Source organism: Homarus americanus, unplaced genomic scaffold, assembly GCF_018991925.1.
Source record: "Homarus americanus isolate GMGI-L3 unplaced genomic scaffold, GMGI_Hamer_2.0 scaffold24694, whole genome shotgun sequence".
Classification (NCBI taxonomy): domain Eukaryota; kingdom Metazoa; phylum Arthropoda; class Malacostraca; order Decapoda; family Nephropidae; genus Homarus; species Homarus americanus.
The window spans coordinates 1,930,202-1,953,026 of NW_024732780.1; the positions used below are offsets into that span (position 1 = coordinate 1,930,202).

The window sequence follows — 22,825 nt, forward strand, 5'->3', positions numbered from 1 at the left end:
AAAAATTTTTTTTATAACATTTATGTTGGATGATGGCTGGGATGGCGTGCTGGGACTAGTAGTGGTGGAGGAGAGGTGAGGGATACTGGGAAAGGGAGTCCTCTGAACCAGATGACAGAACAGGTGATGGGGAGGAGAAGTGAGAGCTTTCGAGATGCCATATGTCGATGGCTGAGGTTCAGGTGATGTTACTTTTTCCTTTTTCGTTTAGTAGGAAAACAATGAGGTACTGAACTAAGCTGCCGGCACAATGGCGCTCTTTTCAAAACTCTGTTATTTCAAAGAACTTTGTGTTATTTTTAACAATACTGTAGGTATTAATTTATTACTAGTGCAAATTAAATCCGTGTAAAAGGAGAGGTGACTGTATTCCTTTTAGGTGTTTGCCCTTATGACAATTATTTCTTTTACTTTTTTCACAAAATGTATGTAAGATGGTGTGTGTATGTAACTGAATAAAAATAAATTATTAAAGTTACGTATATCGACCCAAAAATACAAGTTTAAAAACAACCATAACACTTCACGCCTTGGCCCAGCAGACTGGGTCCATTTTAGCTGTGGGGGAGTAAACACGGCATACGGACTGAGAGAGAGACCGGATAGGAATTTGCCACATCCAGACATCAGTCCGGACCGACTGAAATCCAGATTTGAGAGGTCTGAAAGTGCGAGAATTTACTGTTCGGTAGAACCTTGCCATTCGCGGATTTGCAATTCGCGATTTCGACGATTCGTGGTAAACAGATGATGGCTAACGTGCAAGCCTTTTCCTGCAGCGCATCAAATCATCACACACAGCATTTCATGTTGTACTCTCAAAACTTTAGTGTTTCGATGTGAGAATGACCCCTAAAAGACTACCTAGTGTCAGTGCTAGTGATGCTAGTCAAGTGAAAAGTAAAAGGAAGAAGTCAGTGACGACCCTCACAAAGAAAGTTGAATTATTAAATAAGTTAAAAGAGGGGATGAGTGGTGCCGCAGCTGGTCGGTTGTTTGGTACAGTATAGGTGCACTAAGGTTGTATACGTTGTTAGTTACGGTTTTTCCTATTCACGCTTTAACTTAAACAATGCCAGCAGCCGTCTCGTCTCCTCTAATATTCCACATATTATTAATAAATTGTATTGTTAATTTTGCACACACAAACATTAATTCAATAAAAACAAATTCAGACACATTAATTAAAATACAGTTGTACCCCGCTTTACGCGGTCAATTGAACCCACAGGGTACCGCGTTAAGTGAACAACAGAACATATTGGATTAATTCCAATAGAGACTGGCCCGACCCCCAAACTCCACTTTTTGATGACACACAACTATGTTCTAGTAAAAATAACATCTTAATTTTATGATGGTACATGCACACAATTAATACTTAAGAGAAATAGAGAAATACAGTCGCCAGGTTAATGTCCATTCAAATAATGGACTCGACTCCCTCCCCCTCTTCTCACACTACACTGCTGGCTCTTCCCTCTCTGAAAAATTTTTGGGGGAAAACCACTAGATTTTAATAAATGATACCTCAAACTAAAGTTAGGATAATATAATTGACATTGCTGGATTCCTTGTAAGACCAGGAATATTTTGAATATAAATGTCATATATTTTGCACAAAAGATAATATATTTACTCAGAGTAAACATTATATCTAAAATTTGTATGTCTAATGCAAAATCTATGATGTTTATATTCAAAATGATCATCAAATTGTAAGAATTCCAGCAATGTAAATTATATTCTGGCCGGGTAATTTGTATGAATTTTATGAGCTAAAACAAATATCTTCAGTTAATAAAAAAAAAGAAAAATATTCTTCACACCGTGCCAGATGGTCGGTCGGTCCCTTCCTCCCCCCCACCCCCCACCAACCCTCCCTACCAGATGTGTGGGAAAACCAGAATATTTACCTTTTTAGTAATAAATAATACCTCAAACTAAAGTTAGGATAATATAATTGACATTGCTGGATTCCTTGTAAGACCAGGAATATTTTTAATATAAATGTCATATATTTTGCACAAAAGATAACATATTTACTCAGAGTAAACATTATATCTAAAATTTGTATGTCTAATGCAAAATCTATGATGTTTATATTCAAAATGATCATCATATTGTAAGAATTCCAACAATGTAAATTTTATTCTGGCCGGGTAATTTGTATGAATTTTATGAGCTAAATAAAAAAAAAAAATATTATACTTCACCGCGTATATGAGTAGATGAACCGCGTTAAGTGAAAGTTCGGTTCTGGCGAGGCACCGCGTATATGAGAAATCGCGTTAAGTGAAACCGCGTAAAGCGGGGTAATACTGTATATATGAACAGTAAATAAGTGTTGCTTTCATATTCTTATGTAAAGTAATGACCATATTAATTTTACTACAGCTACAGCCAAGGTCTTAATTTCTTCAGTTTTATATGTAGAACCAGTCAGTCACTGGTTTTGTAATCAACGAAAACAATGCTGTGTCATTTCCTCGTGTGTTTTAATATTCTACGTATTATTAATGAATTGTATTGCTCATTTTGCACACATAAACAATAATTCAATAAAAAAGACATTCAGTAATAAACAATAATGAATCTTTTGCACATAAGAGAAATGACTATGCTTACACGATTATGCACGTTGACTGCACCTTGGCGGGCCGTTCAAACCCGTCGAAATTCAAGTTTCCGCTGTCAAAATTTTTATTTATTTATTTTTTTGTGTGTTCCAATAAAATAAGTTAAGAATTAAAAACTTGCGAAATTTGAGAAGCTACTATACGACATTTAACCCTTCAATATGTCTTCAAAGAGACCATGATGCAGAGAAAGTGGTGCTAGTGCTTCCAAGCATAAGTACAAGTCACTATCTATCCAGGAAAAGGGTGAATTCCCATGGTCCGGCAATTTCCATGGTCCGGCACCGGTCAGGTCCCGAGGTTGCCGGACTAGAGAGGTACAACCTGTATATATATATATATATATATATATATATATATATATATATATATATATATATATATATATATATATATATATATATATATATGTATGTATGTATGTATGTATGTATGTATGTATGTATGTATGTATGTATGTATGTACTATATATATATATATATATATATATATATATATATATATATATATATATATATATATATATATATATATATATATATATATATATATATATATATATATATACAGTGGTCCCTTGATTAACGAATGGTCCAATTAACAAAATTTCGGTTAACAAATTAGCTCCCATAAGGATTTTCAATTCCATTAACGAACAAAACTTCTATTAACGAAAGCCTTACGAGAAACACACTCTGCTGTGCACATCAGCTGATCCGCTAGTCCGCCAATACAGTATTACCCCACCTAACGCGGTTTCACTTAACGCGTTTTATCATATACGCGGTGCCTCGCCAGAGCTGAACTTTCACTTAACACGGATTTTTTCCACATATACGCGGTGAGTGTCCGGCTCGAGAAGCTATTTTTAGATTTGCCCCACCCGCCACCCTGCCTGACTGCCTGTCTTAGCTCATAAAATTCATACAAATTACCAGGCCAGAATATAATTTACATTGCTGGAATTCTTATAATTTGGTGATCATTTTGAATATAAACATCATATATTTTGCATTAAACATACAATTTTTAGATAAAAATTTTTCTCTAGGTAACTATGTTATCTTTTGTGCAAAATATATGACATTTATATTCAAAATATTCCTGGTCTTACAAGGAATCCAGCAATGTCAATTATATTATCCTAACTTTAGTTTGAGGTATTATTTATTAAAATTTAGTGGTTATCCCACACATCTCCTTGGGACGGTTGGTGGGGGGTGGGGGGGAGGGAGGGACCGACCGACCATCTGTTACCCTGTGAAGAATTATTTTTTTTTTTATTAACTGAAGATATTTGTTTTAGCTCATAAAATTCATACAAATTACCCGGTCAGAATATAATTTACATTGCTGGAATTCTTATAATTTGGTGATCATTTTGAATATAAACATCATATATTTTGCATTAAACATACAATTTTTAGATAAAATTTTTTCTCTAGGTAACTATGTTATCTTTTGTGCAAAATATATGACATTTATATTCAAAATATTCCTGGTCTTACAAGGAATCCAGCAATGTCAATTATATTATCCTAACTTTAATCTGAGGTATTATTTAATACTAAATGTTAAAAACTCTGGAAGGGAGGATTGGTGGGGGGTGGGGGGGAGGGTTGGGACTGACCGCGCGGTTGGAAGAGGGGGGGAGGCAAGGTGGGGTACTTTGATTGACAGATAGTGTCGTGAAGATTATTTTTTTTTTTATTAACTGAAGATATTTGTTTTAGCTCATAAAATTCATACAAATTACCCGGTCAGAATATAATTTACATTGCTGGAATTCTTATAATTTGGTGATCATTTTGAATATAAACATCATATATTTTGCATTAAACATACAATTTTTAGATAAAAATTTTTCTCTAGGTAACTATGTTATCTTTTGTGCAAAATATATGACATTTATATTCAAAATATTCCTGGTCTTACAAGGAATCCAGCAATGTCAATTGTATTATCCTAACTTTAGTTTGAGGTATTATTTATTAAAATTTAGTGGTTTTCCCCCAAGCAGTGTAGTGTGAGAGGGGGAGGGAGTTGAGTCCATTATTTGAATGGACATTAACTTGGCGACTGTATTTCTCTTAAGTATTAATTGTGTGCATGTACCATCATAAAATTAAGATGTTATTTGTACTACAACATAGGTATGTGCCTTCAAAAAGTGGAGTTTGGGGGTCAGGCCGGTTTCTATTGGAATTAATCCCATATGTTCTGTTGTTCACTTAACGCGGATTTCACTTAATGCGGGACCCTCTGGGTTCAATTGACCGCGTTAAGTGGGGTACAACTGTACAGTAATTGGTTCTATGTTTACATTCGTTTCCAGTGGAGTAAATATCAAGAAAGTTGTGCTCCTGAATATTTTTGCATTTTTTATATTAAAATTATTGTTCATTCTAATTTAGTTAACATATTGATCATATATACAGTACAGGGAACAGTTTTTGTGTGCCAATCAGCTGATCGAATCACCCACCAACACTTCTCAGTTTAGCTTTGTTTACAGTGGAGTAAACATCCAGTTTGTTGGTCTCTAGAATATTTTTGCATTTTTACATTCAAATTATTGGTCATTCTGAAATTAAGTTCTCGTATTGATAATATAAAGTGCAGAAATTATTATGAAACATGAAGAAGGCATTAGAACCAATGCACTCTGTAAAGAATATGGCATGTCATCATCGACTGCCTCTACAATCAGCTGTTTGATATGTAAACAAAGCTGCCGGGAATATGACATACACACCTCAAAGTAAGTTAAAATATAGTATAATATTGTTTTTAATTTATTATTATACAATACAGTGTCTCCTCAACTTACGACGGGGTTCCATCCCAACGACCAGGTCGTAACTTGAATTGGTCGCAAGTCGAAAAAGCGAAAATAATACATAGAAATTCTAAAATGAAATACAGTACAGTTAAAGTACAGTGAACCCTCACTTTACGCGGTCAATTGAACCCACGGAGCCCGCGTAAAGCGAGAAACACGTAAAGTGAACAACATAACATATGGGATTAATTGAAATAGAGACCGGGCCGACCCCCAAACTCCACTTTTTCCGACACAATACCTGTGTTGTAGTAAAAATAACATCTTAATTTTATGATGGTATGCACACACAATTAATATTTAAGAGAAATACAGTCGCCAGGTTAATGTCAATTCAAATAATGGACTCAACTCCCCCCCCCCCCTCTTCCCAGCTCACTGGCTCCTACCTCTCTGAGAAATGTTTAGGTGAAAACACTAGATTTTAAGGCATGGTAAAAAATAATACCTCAGACTAAAGTTAGGATAATATAATTGGCATTTCTGGATTCCTTGCAGGTCAGGGAATATTTTGAATGTAAACTTCATATATTTTAAACAAAAGATAAAATATTTGCTTTGTGCAAACCAAATTATTACATTAGATCTAAAATTTTTATGTCTAATGCAAAATCCATGATGTTTATATGCAAAATGATCATCATATTGTAAGAATTCCAGCAATGTAAATTATATTCTGGCCAGGTAATTTGTATGAGTTTTATGAGCTAAATAAAAAATTATACTTCACCCGCGTAAAACGAAATTCCGGTTTTGGCTTGGTACCGCGTAAATGTAGAATCGCGTAAAGTGAAACCGTGTAAATCGGGGTATTACTGTAATCAATATTGAAAAATGAATAAAGTGTTACTGTGCACTTTCCTTTAATGTAGTCAGCTGAATGCACACAGGGCCTCAATAATTTTTTAATTATGCATGTAGACTACATTGATTGGATGAAGCAGAGGAGGAGACAGGGCTGGGTGGGTCAGCAAGCTCACTTTCTTCAGACAGGCTAACATACTTGCTTGTTGACCACCAAAGGGTCAAGACGTACCTGGCGCTGGTCTGGCAGCAGTCAGGTCAACTGTTATGTTGGCCCATACCAACTCCCTCTCCTGAACCCTCCTCCCCACCTTGATATCAACAAGTTCTCACCAGAAGTTATTATTTCATTTAGGAAAGGAATGGAACCAGTGTTGAATAGTGGTGAACAGTGCTTAAGTCAGTGTAAAACTACTCAACAGTAACAGCTGAATCGTACCCAAGCTAACCTTCACACAGTGAGGTCCCAGGTACCCAGTGGTAACTGCCGGTGAGACTCAACAACACCAGCTATGTCTTGGTTTATAGAGAACAAGACTCTGAGGTCTGGCCTTCCTTCAGCTGTGTGAATCGTGCAAGTCACTCACTTCATCTCCTTGATAATGAATGGAGTCAACCTTTAGTCCTTCATTTTTCATAAAAATTGAAAGGAGTTATATCAGTATATTTTGACCACCTTAAATGCAACTTTTTTCTGTGTGTAGCTGATAATTATTGGTAATATTATTTTTTTTAGGAGTGCCACCCAACCCAAAGAATGAAGGGTGCACACAGGAGACAAAGGAATCACCAAAGGGTTTACAGATATGGAGAGAAGCAGTAAGCAAATCTGAAACTGCTGCTCAACTAGCAATGTGTACATATATGTTGGAAACAGCAGTTGCTTGGGATAAGAGTATAATGAAAGCTGTGAGTATTTGTACACAGTATGGTGCTAGTTTGTTTACTGGAATTTTAATAGTATTTACCATCTTGAAATTTTAATGCTTTGAATATTGTCAATTATTGGGAAATTTAAGTGTATATTATGTATGGATAATGCATGAAGTGAAATTATAAGTGGAGATAAAATCAAGATGGTCAAACATCATAGGGAGCAATGCTAAAAGATAATTATTCAAGCATTATTCACCATCAGTGATTCACTCTGTTGATCTCAGAATGGGTTAGTGTAAATGAAGTCAGTTTTACTGAAAGCTTTCTTGTACTTAATGCGTTTACCCTGTAACCTCTTTTACATTTACACTATTTTTTATACTGTGTATATATGTACCCCTGTATGTATATATATATATATATATATATATATATATATATATATATATATATATATATATATATATATATATATATATATATATATATATATATATATATATATATATATATATATATATATACTGTATTATTAAGATCTTTGTAAAGCACAGTGCACCTGTTTCCCATATGTAAATGGTATGTAAGATTGATAATGTTTCATCTTTAAGAATAGAAGGTTAAATTCAAACAGCTCATTTCTTAATTAAAGGCATTGTGTGTCACTCAAAACTGTTATATGATAACCACTTTACTTTGACTGTGGGGGAAAGTGCAGATGATGATGATAAATACTGTAGTTTCATAAAACTTACCACTGCTCTTTATAGTCAGTACTTGTCCTTCCCAATTATAGGAAACATCAAGTGATTCACTCTTTTCATCTGGACAGTACTGCCAGTTCTGCCATAGTGGAGACCATGAGGAGAAGCTGCTTCTCTGTGATGGCTGTGACAAGGGTTATCACACCCACTGCTTTAAACCACCCATGAACAACATTCCTGATGGTGACTGGTAAGTTCCATGCTATTGTATTTATTTAATTTGTTGCTTGTAAAGGTACAAGTTAAAAATGTAGTGCCATATCTCTGTGTTAAATGTGTTTTCCTCCAATAAGAGTCTTTAACCTGCCTGTCATTGTTACCTGTAAGTATATCTCATAATGAACCTATTTTATAGAACTCCTTTCAGTGTGCCTCACATATCTTTGTTCTCGCACCATAGTCTTGTAACACACTGCTCAGTTTCTTTTTGTTAGGTATATTATGAATCTTACATTTGAATAGATGATGCATAAACTTACCTCATTTCCTGCTAGCCCTTTTTGAGATTAAATCTTTGATCATCTATTTCCTTTCCCTGGAAGATCTTCCTTGTTCTTCTCGTGTATTAGCACTTGTTATGTAAGTTGTTCATATCACCCTAAACGTCTACAGGGTGTCTCTTAAGTTACCACCATAGGAGACCATAGGAATCATGACAAATCATTAAAAATGGCTTAGAAATTTAACACTAAAGGAAAGAGTCAGCTTGATATTTATGTACACATAGAGCCAGATGCTACACTGTGATCAGTTACAAAAGAATTTAATCAACAACACCTAAAATCTGTCATCATATCTGAATGCATCAAGATTACCAGAGATATGCTAATGTAAGTTGAAGCATCTTGTTCACATAGAGTCAACGTGTGTTTTGAAGTAGATGGTGAAATATTTGAAAATTGGCCGTAGTAGTGTACTATATTTTTCCTATGGTACACAGCTTATGAGATACCCTTTACTGTAACAAGATTGTGTCATTGATTTAATACACCTTGCAATTTGTCCAATTTTTAAGACCTATGGTCTTATATGATTTACTTGACAACAATTATTTATCACCCTACAGTATTTTTTTACAACAATTCTTTGTTTGTTATTCAATGAAGAAATTTGACCATACAAATATTTAAGTTCTCTTTTGGTTTTTTTAGTAACACCACTCATTCTTAAACTATGTTTATGAATATTTTTGTTTTTGTTTATTTTTTCCAGGTATTGTTATGAGTGTGTGAATAAGTTCAGTGATACTTCACAGCGGCACTGTTTAGTGTGTGGAGGGACAGAAGGGCGAACTTTAGTTCACTGTTCTATTTGTCCCAGAGCATATCACACCGCCTGTATAACTCCTAACCTAGCCAAGGTTTGTGCCAATATATATTCTCATATTCTTGAATGCAGGTTGTGTAGTGCTTGTAGTTAGGAATAATAATTTGATTGGTTAGGCAGTTCTGTCTAAGTGCTGTGAATGTCAAAACTGTCGATGTTAATACTTAACCTTTGAAGTGCACACACAATAAGGTCTTTGAGATTAATAAAACATACTTTGAAATAATAGTTGAATATGTAAATCTACAATAAAAATAGAGAAAGAATACTTACCCTGATACTGTATGTCTATAAGGCAGTATGTTAACAAATGTTTACACCAATCTGTCACTCATTATTACATTGATGTGCTACTATCCACTATCATAGCTGAATTGTAACTGGCGTGTGGAACATGAGAGGTTTTCAAAAGGGTATTATTGGCTCACACAGGATTGCATAATTCAGAACATGGACTATTATAGCACCACAGTGGTTAAACCTAGTGGGGAAAATGGGGTTAGTGGCTACACCAATGTCGATAAAGGGGAAAATTAAATTTTACTAAATTTAAACTATAATAAAAGACAATAAAGATATCCTGTATGATGCCTAGTGTACTGTATAATATAAACATTATAAAATGAAATTATGATGTATTGTACTGTCTTAAAAAATATATATGTATATAAACTATACCTGTACTCTGTACTTGAACTCACCACTGATGATAGAATGTTAGGATGTTGATGATGGCAATTTTAATCTTTCTAATAATTGTAATTTTTCACTGAGTGTCATCACTGTTTTCTTTCACTTTACAGCAGATTTACTTCATGTACTCATTTAAAACTTTCTAGGGGCATGTTTAAGGCCTTAATAAATGATTCACCTAGAATATAAAGATCAAATGTTACCACAAATAAATAAACAGGAGTTGTACTAGCTTGCATAGGTCTTGTAAATAAAGGCAGTACAATAAAATATAAAAATGGGCTAAGACGAAAGCTACATAGGAAAATTTTCATGATTATTAAAATATATAATATAATCACCATCACATCATGATCATTAAAATATATAAAGGGAGGTGGGTATTCTTTAATTATCCCAGGGAGCTGAACCCTGGGGTTGCAGCTCCCACACTTTGGGTTGGCATTAGGAAGGACATCCAGCCGTAAAACTTTGCTTCATTATGCCTGATGCCAACTGGATCACCAGAGCTATGCCCATTCCCTGAACTTTGCTGCAGTCTCTGGGTTGGTGGGAGGGGGGGGGGATCCCATTCTTCATTTACTCAACAGCTGCCATCATTTAATTGTAGCTAACTCACACAAGCACGGAAAATTGCAATAAAACATTGATAAAAATGATGATCATATAATCATAATCATGATTGCCATTTTACAGCCATTTTCCATAATTGGGTGGGTTAGTCATGCCTACCAGATGACAGCTTCCAAAGTTACACAGTTTCTTGCATCCTCTTGTATCAGGGAGGTACTATCTCTGAGGTCAATTCTCACAACCTCTCCCCAAGTTGCATGGCAAGTATTTTGTTAGCTAGACAGATACCCTTGTTCAATTCAAATAAAACAAACTTTGAAAACTAATTATAAATCTGGCCAATCTTCAAACTCACACTAACACAAAATAGAATGCATAATATATAAAGTATTTTTTAAACTATCTTTAAAGTAAAATTAATATAAATTGCACAGTACTTTCTTTTTTCCCTTTGCCTGGGTCTTTATTCACTTCCTACATACAGGTAGTTGCTAAGTGATTATGGTTGATATATATATGCAGTCATGCGCCGGTTAACGTCCTAGATACGTTCTTGGAAACGTGGTGTTAATGGAAATGGACGTTGTCCGATCTTCACATAAACTTTTTATTTATACTTACGTGTATGTGGAATACTATATACGTACATATACACTTTTACTCTTAAATCACTACTGTAATGTGATACAGGTGATTAATTTTTATCTCTTGTGCAAAATACATGACATTTATATTACAATTATTCACTGTTTTAAAAGGATTCCAGCAACGCCGGGCAGATGGGGGAGAGAGAGGGTGGGAGCGAGTGAGGGGGCGTGGGGGGAGGGGAGGTAGTACGTTTGACAGTTGGCACAGGCCCATGTCTAACGCGTGTATATTTATCAGTTCTTAAGTGACAAAGCTTCTCTCTTATAAAAAGCCAGTAAAATGACCTGGGTGAATATAATTAACATAGCTGGGATTCTTGTAACATACTGATTAATTTGAATATAAACATGCTATAATTTGCACTAGACAAAACAATTTTAATACTGTAATCAAATTAGTACATGTGCACTCCAGCTTTGCCCTAAGAAATCTATGTAAATCTACCCAAAAATACAGTTGAAAAACTTTTTTATAAAATGTATTACAGTACTGTACACTTATGTACAACAATTTTTATCTCTTGAGCAAAATATATGACGTTTATATTCAAATTATTGGCTGTCTTGCAAGGATTCCAGCAATGCAAATTATAATCTCCTAACTTTAGTCTGAGATGTTATATAAGGTAAAAAATGTAAGCCTAAAAGCCTGGCTGGGGGTGGGTGGGGGGGGACTGACGGCTCCACCACCCAGCGAGGGGTTGGGGGTAGAGGTGATAAGTTTGAGGCGAAGGTCTCTGTGTGTTTATTTAACAGTCCTACTAAGCTTCTCTCATTTTAAAATGCCAGTGATATGACCTAGAAATATATTTAACATAGCTGGGATTCTTGTAAGATACTGATTTATTTGAATATAAACATGTTGGAATTCACACAAGACAAAACAATTTTAGTTCCGTAATCAAATTAGTACATGTGCAGTCTAGCTTTGCACTAATTTATTTTACGTTTATTTTAGTATGGTGCATGAATGTAAATGGGTGAAAATAAATGAAGAAATTTATGTAAATCTACCCAAAAATACTGTTGAAAAACTTTTTATAAAATGTACTACAGTATTGTTCACTAATGTACTACATTTTTATATCTTGAGCAAAATATATGACGTTTTTATTCATATTAATCTCTGTCTTGCAAGGATTTCAGCAATGCAAATTATATTATCGTAACTTTAGTCTGAGATATTACATAAAATAAACATAAAGAAATCACCAATCTTTTATCTTGAACACGAGGGTGGTGGGGAAGGGGGCGGGAGGTGAGGTGACAGAATTTCTGGCGTTTGTTTGTTTATTTATTTGAGATAAGATTTGACAGTTGGCACTGAAGGCCTGCCTGCGTGTTTATTTATCATTACTTAAGAGTGACTAAGCTCTTCTCATAATTTGCCACCCAAACAACCTGGGTGAATATAACTTACATTGGAGGGATTCTTGTAAGATAGTAATTTATTTGATTTTTTTTTTTTTTTTCAATTAAAATTTTAATTGTTTATTCCTTGATAGAGGAAGCGGGATCCTAGTGCTGTCACTTGGTACCCCTGTACCATAACACCAGAAGCAACTGGCCAGTGTCACAAGTATACACAGTCATCCCTTGGTTATCGCGCCTAATTGGGACCCCGCCGATAACGAAAGTACAGAACCTATGGGATTTATTCTAATTGGTTCCAGGCACCCAAGACCCAACCCCAAGTTTCCCATTTTATGACCATTTAGACCCACTAAATATATATATAATGCTATGGTAAATATCATAAACACACATAGGCATGGCTAGGTTTATTACAAAGTGATGAAAAGGGTACGCTTAATACTGTAGTCCACAAAACATGTAGCTATGCTTTTTTTATTTGGTCCCCCATCATACGAGTCCGTTTTCTCTCACATCAGGACGCCTGAGTCCTCCGTTTTCTCTCTTAATCTTAGAGTGCACCAGAAACTTTACTATTTTTAGTAATGCCACAGAATTTGAAATTGCAACCCCAATTGCAACTTGCAATTGTTGAGGCAACTAGATATGTCTGATTACAGCAAATGTGTTATTGTCAATTTGTAGGTGAAAGATTTTATCCTCATTAGATGTAGGTTAACATTTCACCTGTAGGCAAATGCTTAGAAAAGCCTTTGTAAGGAAGCATATTCCTTTAACACTTAATATCTGACCAGTATGGGGAGGATCATCGTGTCTCCGTCAGGGGGTCGTGGAGTGGTGGTCCAACAGGCGTCACGTTTTTTTTTTGGGGGGCACGGACGTATATGCGATCGGACATTGTTCAGTCGGACGTTAACCGGCGCATGACTGTACATAGAGAAAATCTGTGCTTAAAATTGTATTCTCAGAATTTATAAATTGAGTGAATAAATCAGGGGCCTAATGATGAAAATATACAAGGTGGAGTAGAATCTCATTATCTAATAACTCTTCATTGTGCACCCATTAACAGGTACCACGAAACAAATGGGTCTGTCCTGCATGCACAAGTAAAAGTCCAAGAGGAAGACGAGGAAGAGCAAAGAAAGTCAGCGAGAGTAACAATTCTTCTGTTTCTGCCAATACAAATGCATCAACAGATGCCACAGCAGATGTCCTTGAGGATTCTCAAGGTGTCATTTCTCCTGCCACTACATCCAAAAAGGAGCGTGCCAATAAAAAGGTTAGAATGCTACACTTAGGTGTACTTACCTACATTTTTTCCTTCTTCTTCTTAATAAAATGTAAGAAGAATAATACATGCCAGCAGCAACATCATGATGCCTGGGTGCTTACTGACAGACAAGGTGAGTAAGGAATGAAAGATGAGAGATACGAAGACATTCATAGTCATAGTGTTTCAGCTTTGTATTTTTGGTAAACATTAGAGTATCATGACCTGTAAATGTAATAAAAACAGTATCTCATGTGCTGTAGAAATGTATTTGGGATTAAAAAGCACCCAGTACTTACAACAGTTCTTTGATATCACTTTGGCCCACTTCAACTTCATTGTTAACAGTATATACAGTAAGTCCCCACTGAATGTTAATGCTCTGAAAGGTGATTTCTCCTCCATCCCCACTTCCTTCTCTTCTCCCTTCTCCTCCACCCCACTTCTAATTCCCATCATCATCATCAACCAGGAGCCTTCTACATACACACCTCAAAGTAAGTGTACTTTATTGCATTTTGTTTATACTTTGTATGTACTTTTCTGTGAGCTGGAACCAATTACCCAATATCCCATTGAAATAAGGGATTCGGTTAACGAAATTTTCGGTTAACGAACGACTCTGTGGAACGAATTGTGTTCGTTAACCAAGGCACCACTGTGTATATATATATATATATATATATATATATATATATATATATATATATATATATATATATATATATATATATATATATATATATATAGATAGATAGATAGATAGATAGATAGATAGATAGATAGATAGATAGATAGATAGATAGATAGATAGATAGATGAATGATAAGAATGAATAGATAGATAGATAGATAGATAGATGAATGAATATAGATCTACCTCTAGTCCGGCAACCTCGGGACTGACGGTGCCGGACCATGAAATTTCAGACCATGGAAATTCACCCTTTTCCTGGACAGATAGTGACATGCACTTAAGTTAGCACCACTTTCACTGCTTCGTGGTCTCTTTGAAGACATATTGAAGGGTTTAATGTCGTACAGTAGCTTCTCAAATTTTACGAGTTTTTAATTCACCGTTTTTTATTTGGACACAAAAAAAACACTACATAATTTAAAATTTTGACGGCGGAAATTCGAATTTCGACGGGTTTGAATGGCCCGCCAACGTTCAGACGACATGCACAATCGTGTAAACAGCGTCATTTTTCACTTTCCGCGGTACCCTGTGGGTTCAATTGACCGTGTAAATCGGGGTACTACTGTGTGTGTGTGTGTGTGTGTGTGTGTGTGTGTGTGTGTGTGTGTGTGTGTGTGTGGGTGGGTGGGTGGGTGGGTGGGTGGGTGTCGCTATTAGGACCTGGTTGTTGACAAGTATTGTAGACGGACTCCAAATATGTCTTGGTCAGTTCAAAGTGATTTTAGGTAAAAAACCTTCATTTATCTGATATTAAAATAATTACCTTTATATTCATTTCATACTGAAATTCACCATTGTTTTTCCCCTGTTTTTATTATATCATGTACACTGTAAGCCATGGGCTTCCTGATCCTTATCCCCTTTCAAAATCCTGTAAATATGTTTCTCTTTCAATAAGTTTATTCCAAATTCTGTCATCTTTCCATTCTGCTAGACATTTATTGTGAATCTTTGTAAAAAGACCATAACTCCCTCAGGGGTAATTTGTTTGGATATTATACAAGGGTTTATGTAGCTGTAAACTCCTTTTACTGTAGGAAAAATGTATGATAGTACAGTATACTGTACACATGCCAGACAGTTAACCTTTCAGATAAACAGCATTAATACATAAAAATTAAATTAGCAAATACTTTAAAACATTTTATTTTCTCTCTCTACAGAAAGAACAGAAGGACTTAATAGCATGTAAAAGTATTATATCGGAGTTGGAGGTTCATGAAGATGCCTGGCCATTTCTGTTGCCTGTTAACACTCGGCAATTTCCAACCTACAAAAAAATCATCAAGAAGCCCATGGATCTCTCAGCCATTAAGAAGAAGCTGGATGATAATACGTAAGTTGTGTCTCAATAAAGAATGCTGGAAGTTAGAAAGCTGTAAAAGGAGAAGAGACAAAACTCAGTTCTTCTCAAATACTATTCTTATGATAGAGTTTGCAATGCCTCTCACAACTGGTCAGCAGTACAGTACATCCTGGAAATGTGCAAATCATTTCTAAAACTTCAGGTTGGCTGATTCATAGGTAGTATCTTAATTAGCAGCCCCCTTTCCAAGTGGTTTAGTGTTGGCCTTGAAAGTATAATGTTTCCCCATTAGTCGAAGATCGCTAAACTGAACAATTACAGAACATTAAATAACCAAGGGTGTTAGAAATTTTAAATCGCTAAACTGAATTATCGCTAAGTGAACGATCACTAAACGGCGGATTCCTGTACTGTATGTACAGTACTTTCACACTTACTGAATGTACAGTACAGTATATGTAACTATTATCAGTTTTTACATCTTAGCACTGCTTTAACACTATTCTTGGTTACAGTACAGGGTAATTTATGAGGAAACCGCTACCCCAAGATAAACGTTTATGGATTTCCTTTGTTGTTACTATACTTACTTGTTATTTTGGTGATTGTAACTAGTTCAGAAGGAGTGACAATATATTTTTTTCCTATATCTCCGATATAAATCACTTGTTAATGGGCAGGGAATGAAAGAAGAGGGAAATTATGGGGTAAAAACGTTTAAAAAAACTGATACAATGGCATTATTTTCAAGCCTCTACGACTTCTGAACATGAAGAAATAAATTTTTCACTGTCAAATATGGAGCCACAGGTCTAATGGCTGTCTGACATTACAGTGGTTCAGTTCCCGCGCACTGCGTCTTCCAATGTTATATCCACCTCAATATTAAGGTAAGCTTTGTTATATTTTGGCTTAGGTTGGGAGGTTAGGTCAGGTTTTGATATTTCTCTGCATTCATTATTAGTGTGTGCCTTGTTTTTACTCTGTAATTTCCCTCTTCCTTCATGCACTGCCCATTAGTATTGATAAGAACATACTGTGAAATAATCCGTAAACTTTTTCAGGTGGTAGCGGTGTACTCATACATTACTTAGTACCGTACAGTACACTGTTCTGTACTGTACAATACAAATTGTAAGCAAAATCAGCAGCAAGTGAGGTAACAACCTTGTATAATGGCAGCAGAATATGAACGAAGCACATGAGCCTGTGGCCCAAGTTACCCAAGCAGATAGGGTCACCCATGCACCTGGCATGTGGAGACACGTCGGAGCATGATGCAATTTCTCGAAACTCCCAGAAAATTCGTTCCCATGCCCGGAATGGAAATAGTTTTCTTGGTATTTCCTGAAAGGATAAAAATTTATTTAGGCTATTGGAGAGTTCCAGGAACTGAAGATTCCATCTAATGGAACGATTACTGTATACAGTTGGGTCTCAGAGTATACGAGGGTTACATTCCTTGCATCCCTGCGTAAGTGTGAATTCGCATATATTCGGGTTCCCCCTTTATACAGTATAACCCCTTTTTTACATGAAGCTGTTGGAGCAAACAAGCTCTACCACATACACCTTAGTTTGGGTGCCGGGGGATATCAGGGATTGTCGTGCTGGGAGACTGCTTTGTCCCACACTACTGACACATGGTTTTTTAATGGATAGGGCACTCCCTCACCATTGTTATCATTGCCTGGTCCCATTGACTGTTCAACACCTGGTGGAGCAGAGGCAAATCCAGGAATATCAAAAGGGGGGAGTCCAAGAAGTTGTGAGTGGGGGAACATGGCGAGCATAGTTACCCCACCCAGGGGGGACATTGCGGGGGCGCTGTGAGCCCCCCCAGAATTTCCTTTTGAAATATGACCAATATCATGGCCATTTTGAAGCCAGGTGCACTTGATATTAGAAAATATTCTGAGGTCAATTGTAATTGCTTCTTGATATACAAAAATGCCTGAATACAATACAATGCAAAGAGTATTGGAATTGTCTAATGAAAAGGTGGGTCCGGACCCCAAGGACCCCCACCCCCCTGGATCTACCCCTGTGGATCTTCATTGTTAGCACCTCTCTCAGTGCCGGGAGGGGTGGGACATCCTCTCTTTCATGGAGGAAGCCGGTCTTCTACACAATCTTGGATTTTTATCTATTAACTTTAAATGAATTTTACAAAAGTTTTGTGCTATTTATTATTAATGCTTTTTACCTTGCACTATTTGGTTTTAGTCTTCTAAGCTTTTATTTTAATTCGGCGACATATAACCTAAGCTGTTGCACCGCCAGGGATGTTATTACCACAATCAATCAATCAATCAATCATTTTACTAAGGTAACTGACCCACAGCTTCAGAGTTTGATAGACCACTCCTTACTAAGTCCAATACAGGTATCCCTCACTATACGAATGTTCGATATACAGTCGGCCCTTAACATACACGGGGGTTATGTAACAGAGATACCCGTGGAGGATAAAAATCCGCGTATTTTCACCTCCCCAAAAAAAACCTGGCCCCCCATTTCCTTATTTACCGTATATACCTGTGTGTGTATTTCGAGTTTTTAAGACCAAATTATTTGGCAAAAAATTGGGGGTTGACCTCTAAACGGGTAATAGTTTCGTTAGGTTGAAAAATATTTACCAGTAACTATCAGTAAACAATGGAAACGATGCACCAACGCACCACCAGCTGTGAGTGTCGGTATAGTTGCCAGGGCAGATCTCTTGCGTCATCATAGCAAGCCCAAAGTAGCCAAATCCATGGTATGGTAGCACAGGACGATGTAAAACATTAAGTATTCATTTATTAAAGTTTATTTATAGATACTGGACATAAATTTTTGTTAATTACATTTGAAACATCAATCTTTGTTAATTAAATTTGAAACAAAAGAAAACTACGATACCGTAGTTTCATTAAAATATTACATCACAAGTATATTTTACCTTAACTGTGACTGATTGAATATACGTATTCTCAGAAATAAATATGGAAATATAATATTTTTGCTGGAATGATGTACATGTTACAGTGGAAAGTGGGATAAAATCAAGACGAAAACAATGACTTTCGCTTTCTTTCATTATTCAAAAGATTTTACCGTAATCGCTTATTGAATGGTTTTCAGCTAAAAAACTGTTGTACTCGTACTGTATTACAATAATATTCTATCCTATCATTAGCCTTATAATCCCACAACTGAAAACCATTCGAAAAGCGAATACGGTAACATCTTTTGAACGAAAGAAAGAGAAAGTCATTGCTTTCGTCACAATTTTATCACACTTTCCACTGTAATACGTACATCATTTCAGCAAAAATATTACATTTCCATGTTCTCAGAAATAAATGGTAGTTTCGTTGAAACGTAATGTATAGTATTTATTATTGAAATGCAAAAATAGCTATAAAAACAATTAATACACCCGTAACGTACTGGCTGGCATCTCCACTCGTCCCTCCTCCCGCGTCCAAGGTCACCACTCCTCCCAGCTCGCTCCCTCCGCTCCCTCTCCGCCTCCTCCACCCCTCCACCTCCTCACCGTCACTACTGCCAACAACAAACACAAATGTTTTGTGAACAACTGCACCTCCACTTCCTATGTACAGTACTGAACTGTACTGTGCTGTGCATTTTTACAAACAATAAACATGGCAAGAAAAGCTATTAAAAAAAAGAGATAAAAATTTCACTTTACTGTACAGTGCCTATCCTCGGCGACAGGACGGGGGTCATCGGGCTCATCGTCACTCAATTCCTTAACGGGTGGTGAAGTGGGGGCGACGGTGGATTCAGCTGCTTCCTCACTGCTGCCAGTGATTGATAGTGTTAAATCTCTCCTTCGGTGATCAAAGAACATGGTGATGGGGAGTTGTCGTCTCTTTCTTTTCATTTCTTCCATGATGTTTTTGTATGGAGCAAAAACGTCATCCATCCCTCGCATGAATTTCAGGGCACGCACCATGGAGGGGTCCATACTATAGGCCAGGTTTTTCAGTGCCTCAATATTCCTGGTCATCTCCCCCAACTTCTCCAACGTTATTTCTTGGTGCTCTTCCTCATCCTCTTTCCCTTTCGCTTCCTCTTCCTTGCCTGAGTCTACTAACTCCTCTAGATCCTCCTCGGTCAGCTCAGTGTCGTGCTCTTCATTTAGCTCCCTAATCTCGTCCTCTGCCATGTCCTGGAAACCTTCAGCAGCCACTTTCCTTGACAGTGCCAGGGTTTTTCTGAATATTTTCATTAAAATCCATCAAAATCATTTTCCTTGTCATCGTCTTAAGCACAAAACAGCTCCTCCCAGTCTTCTCCTTGAACAGGGCTAGAGGGTACGTGTTTTTCGAATCGTTTTCATTTAAAAAAATGTTACAGCACATGTATATTTTACCTAAACTGTGCCTGAATGAATATATTCTCAGAAATAAATAGTAGTTTTGCTGAAACGTGATGTATTTCAATGTAAAATAGGATAAAATACATCACGAAAACAAAAGACTTTACCTAACTTTCCAATGTTCAAGAGATGTTACTCGTTTTTTTAATAGTTTTCGGTTAAAATACTGTTATATTACAATGATATTCTATTCATACTGTGCTTAATATACTACATTCACGGAAATGTAATATTTTTGCTGAAATGACGTACGTATTACAGTGGAAAGTGGGATAAAATCGTGACGAAAACAATGACTTTCGCTTTCTTTCGTTCAAAAGATGTTACCGTAATCGCTTTTCGAATGGTTTTCAGTTAAAGAAACTGTTGCATCACAAGTGAATTAGGATAGAATATTATTGTAATACAACAGTTTTTAAACAGAAAACCATTCGAAAAGCGATTGCGGTAACATCTTTTGAACGAAAGAAAGCAAGTCATTGCTTTCGTCACTTTCCACTGTAATACGTTCGTCATTTCAGCAAAATATTACATTTCCATATTCTCAGAAATAAATAGTGTTTTGCTGAAACGTAATGCATTTCAATGTACAGTAAATTAGGATAAACGACATGAAAACAAAAGACTTTACCTAAGCTTCCGATGTTCAAGATATGTTACTCGTTTTTTTAGTAGTTTTCGGTTAAAATACTCTTATATTAGTGATATTCTATTCATACTGTGCTTGATATAATACATTCACAGAAATGTAATATTTTTGCAACTACAATGCTGATGTCAACACAAGTGTGGTTACAGTGAGACTGACTGAGTGAGGGAGAGCTATGCGTGTGTGTGTGTGAGGTTGCGGGAGCGGGCGGTGTCCCGTGTTCGGTGCCGCGCGCGAGTTGAATGGCGCGCGATTTGAATGTACTTCAATTGCTTCAATGTACAGAATATTCCTCCGGCAGGGCAATCCGCGTATTTGCAAATCCGTGTATGCTACACCCGCGTATGTTAAGGGCCGACTGTACTAAAATTCGCTTCTATAACTTTCCTAAATTACCACATCCTGCTAGCGCTCTCCCTACCAAGTTGAGGTAGAAGTTGTTATGGTTATATTTCAACTCATGTTTCGGGTAGATAATCTTAACTACAGGTAGTTCTGCTATAACACGATAATTGTGTTCTTGTAAAATATCGTGTTATAGAAAATCGTGTAATAGAAATAACAGGGCTTATGGAGAAAATAGGGTTAGGTGCAGATTACTCGAAATCGAAAAAATTTAGTAGTTAGCCTAACACAAAGGATAGCACAGTCTAAATAAATGTTACATTCATATCTAATAATGAAATCATTCAGTAAATGTAACACTTTACCTTGAAAAAATATGAATGTAACTTGATGGGGGAGAAGGGTGATTTTGAGGTTGATAACATCGAGCTTCTCTTCAAGTGTTATATCCTTTCTTTTACGATAATCACCGGGAATTCTATCATCAGAACGCTTTTTGGAGATATTCTTCTTTACCATATTCACAGTTAATACCACAAAATTGGAGAAATAGTTAGCAAAAATCGCGTTATAGCAAACAAGCGTTCGCGTTATACAAATATTGTTCCAAATTCATAAATCGCGTTAGAGCAAATTCGCGTTATCAAAACACGCGTTATAGCAGAACTCACTGTACCTTCACTTTTTTTTTTTACTCAGTTACCTGCACACACAATCCTACATACATAATGTGCAAAAAAAGTAAACGAAATGCAGTAATTCATAAAGTAAAAAACATAAAGGGAATAAACATTTTTTGTGTGTGAGAGCGGGAGGGGGAGCATTACTAAGGGCCAGGAGGGGGAACGTTCCCAACTTGGCTGAGTTACTATGATAAGGCCTGAGGGCAGCCATGCATGACACAGCCAGGGTCTTTGCAACTGGTGGCTGTGTTAAACTTTGATAAGGTTTTCCTTAATAGTTTTAGCTACATATTTTCATCTAGTTAGTATTTTATAAAAGTTTTTAATGTGTTAGGCAGTAAATTACAGGTAAACCTGTATTTACAATGTCCCCCATCTGCGATAATTTGCATTAACGTTGCTCATTTTCCCAAACGCCGCCTCGTGGCCATCTTCTTGGCTTTATATGTGTAAAAAATGGAGCTCAATATTTATTGGTTATCATCATTTTTTTTTTTTTTTTTTTTTTTTTTTTTTTTTTTTTTTTTTTTTTTTTTTTTTCTTTCTCTATTATGAGAGGACGTCACTGAAGTGCACTTTGTACTCTGTTTTAGTGACTGTGAATTACTTTCACTCTGGCTGGGAAGTGCTTTCCCTGTTTTAGTGACTGTGAAGTGCTTTCACTCTGATCCCCCACCCCGACAATGGATGATTGTGACTTGATATTGCATCGGGTCAGTAATATAAGACCACTAATCCCCCGACCCCACCTCCACTCCAATTGAGAAAAGAGTAACATGAGACCCACTATTCTCCTACCACACGTCCATCACAAGTCTTAAAAGATGTAAAAAGTGATTACAGTTACTGTATATACTGTATATAGTATACAGTCTCTCCTCGACTTACGACGGGGTTCTGTCCCGACGACTTTGTCATAAGTCGAATTGGTCGTTGAAAAG

General features: G+C 36.2%; 1 protein-coding gene across 16 annotated transcripts in view; it reads left to right on the forward strand.

The window, feature by feature from the left end:
- LOC121868978 (bromodomain adjacent to zinc finger domain protein 2B-like) overlaps window positions 1–22,825 on the forward strand; it is a 390,896-nt gene that overhangs the window by 354,992 nt on the left and 13,079 nt on the right. For 14 of the 16 annotated variants that reach the window (XM_042370010.1, XM_042370013.1, XM_042370022.1 and 11 more), the window contains 5 exons: window positions 7,023–7,195; window positions 7,959–8,116; window positions 9,139–9,286; window positions 13,612–13,821; window positions 15,675–15,847. In XM_042370010.1, coding sequence (XP_042225944.1) covers window positions 7,023–7,195; window positions 7,959–8,116; window positions 9,139–9,286; window positions 13,612–13,821; window positions 15,675–15,847 — 862 coding nt within the window. Of the gene's footprint in view, window positions 1–7,022; window positions 7,196–7,958; window positions 8,117–9,138; window positions 9,287–13,611; window positions 13,822–15,674; window positions 15,848–16,652; window positions 16,708–22,825 lie in introns of all 16 variants that reach the window. The other 2 variants (XM_042370025.1, XM_042370019.1) reach the window with 2 other exon arrangements.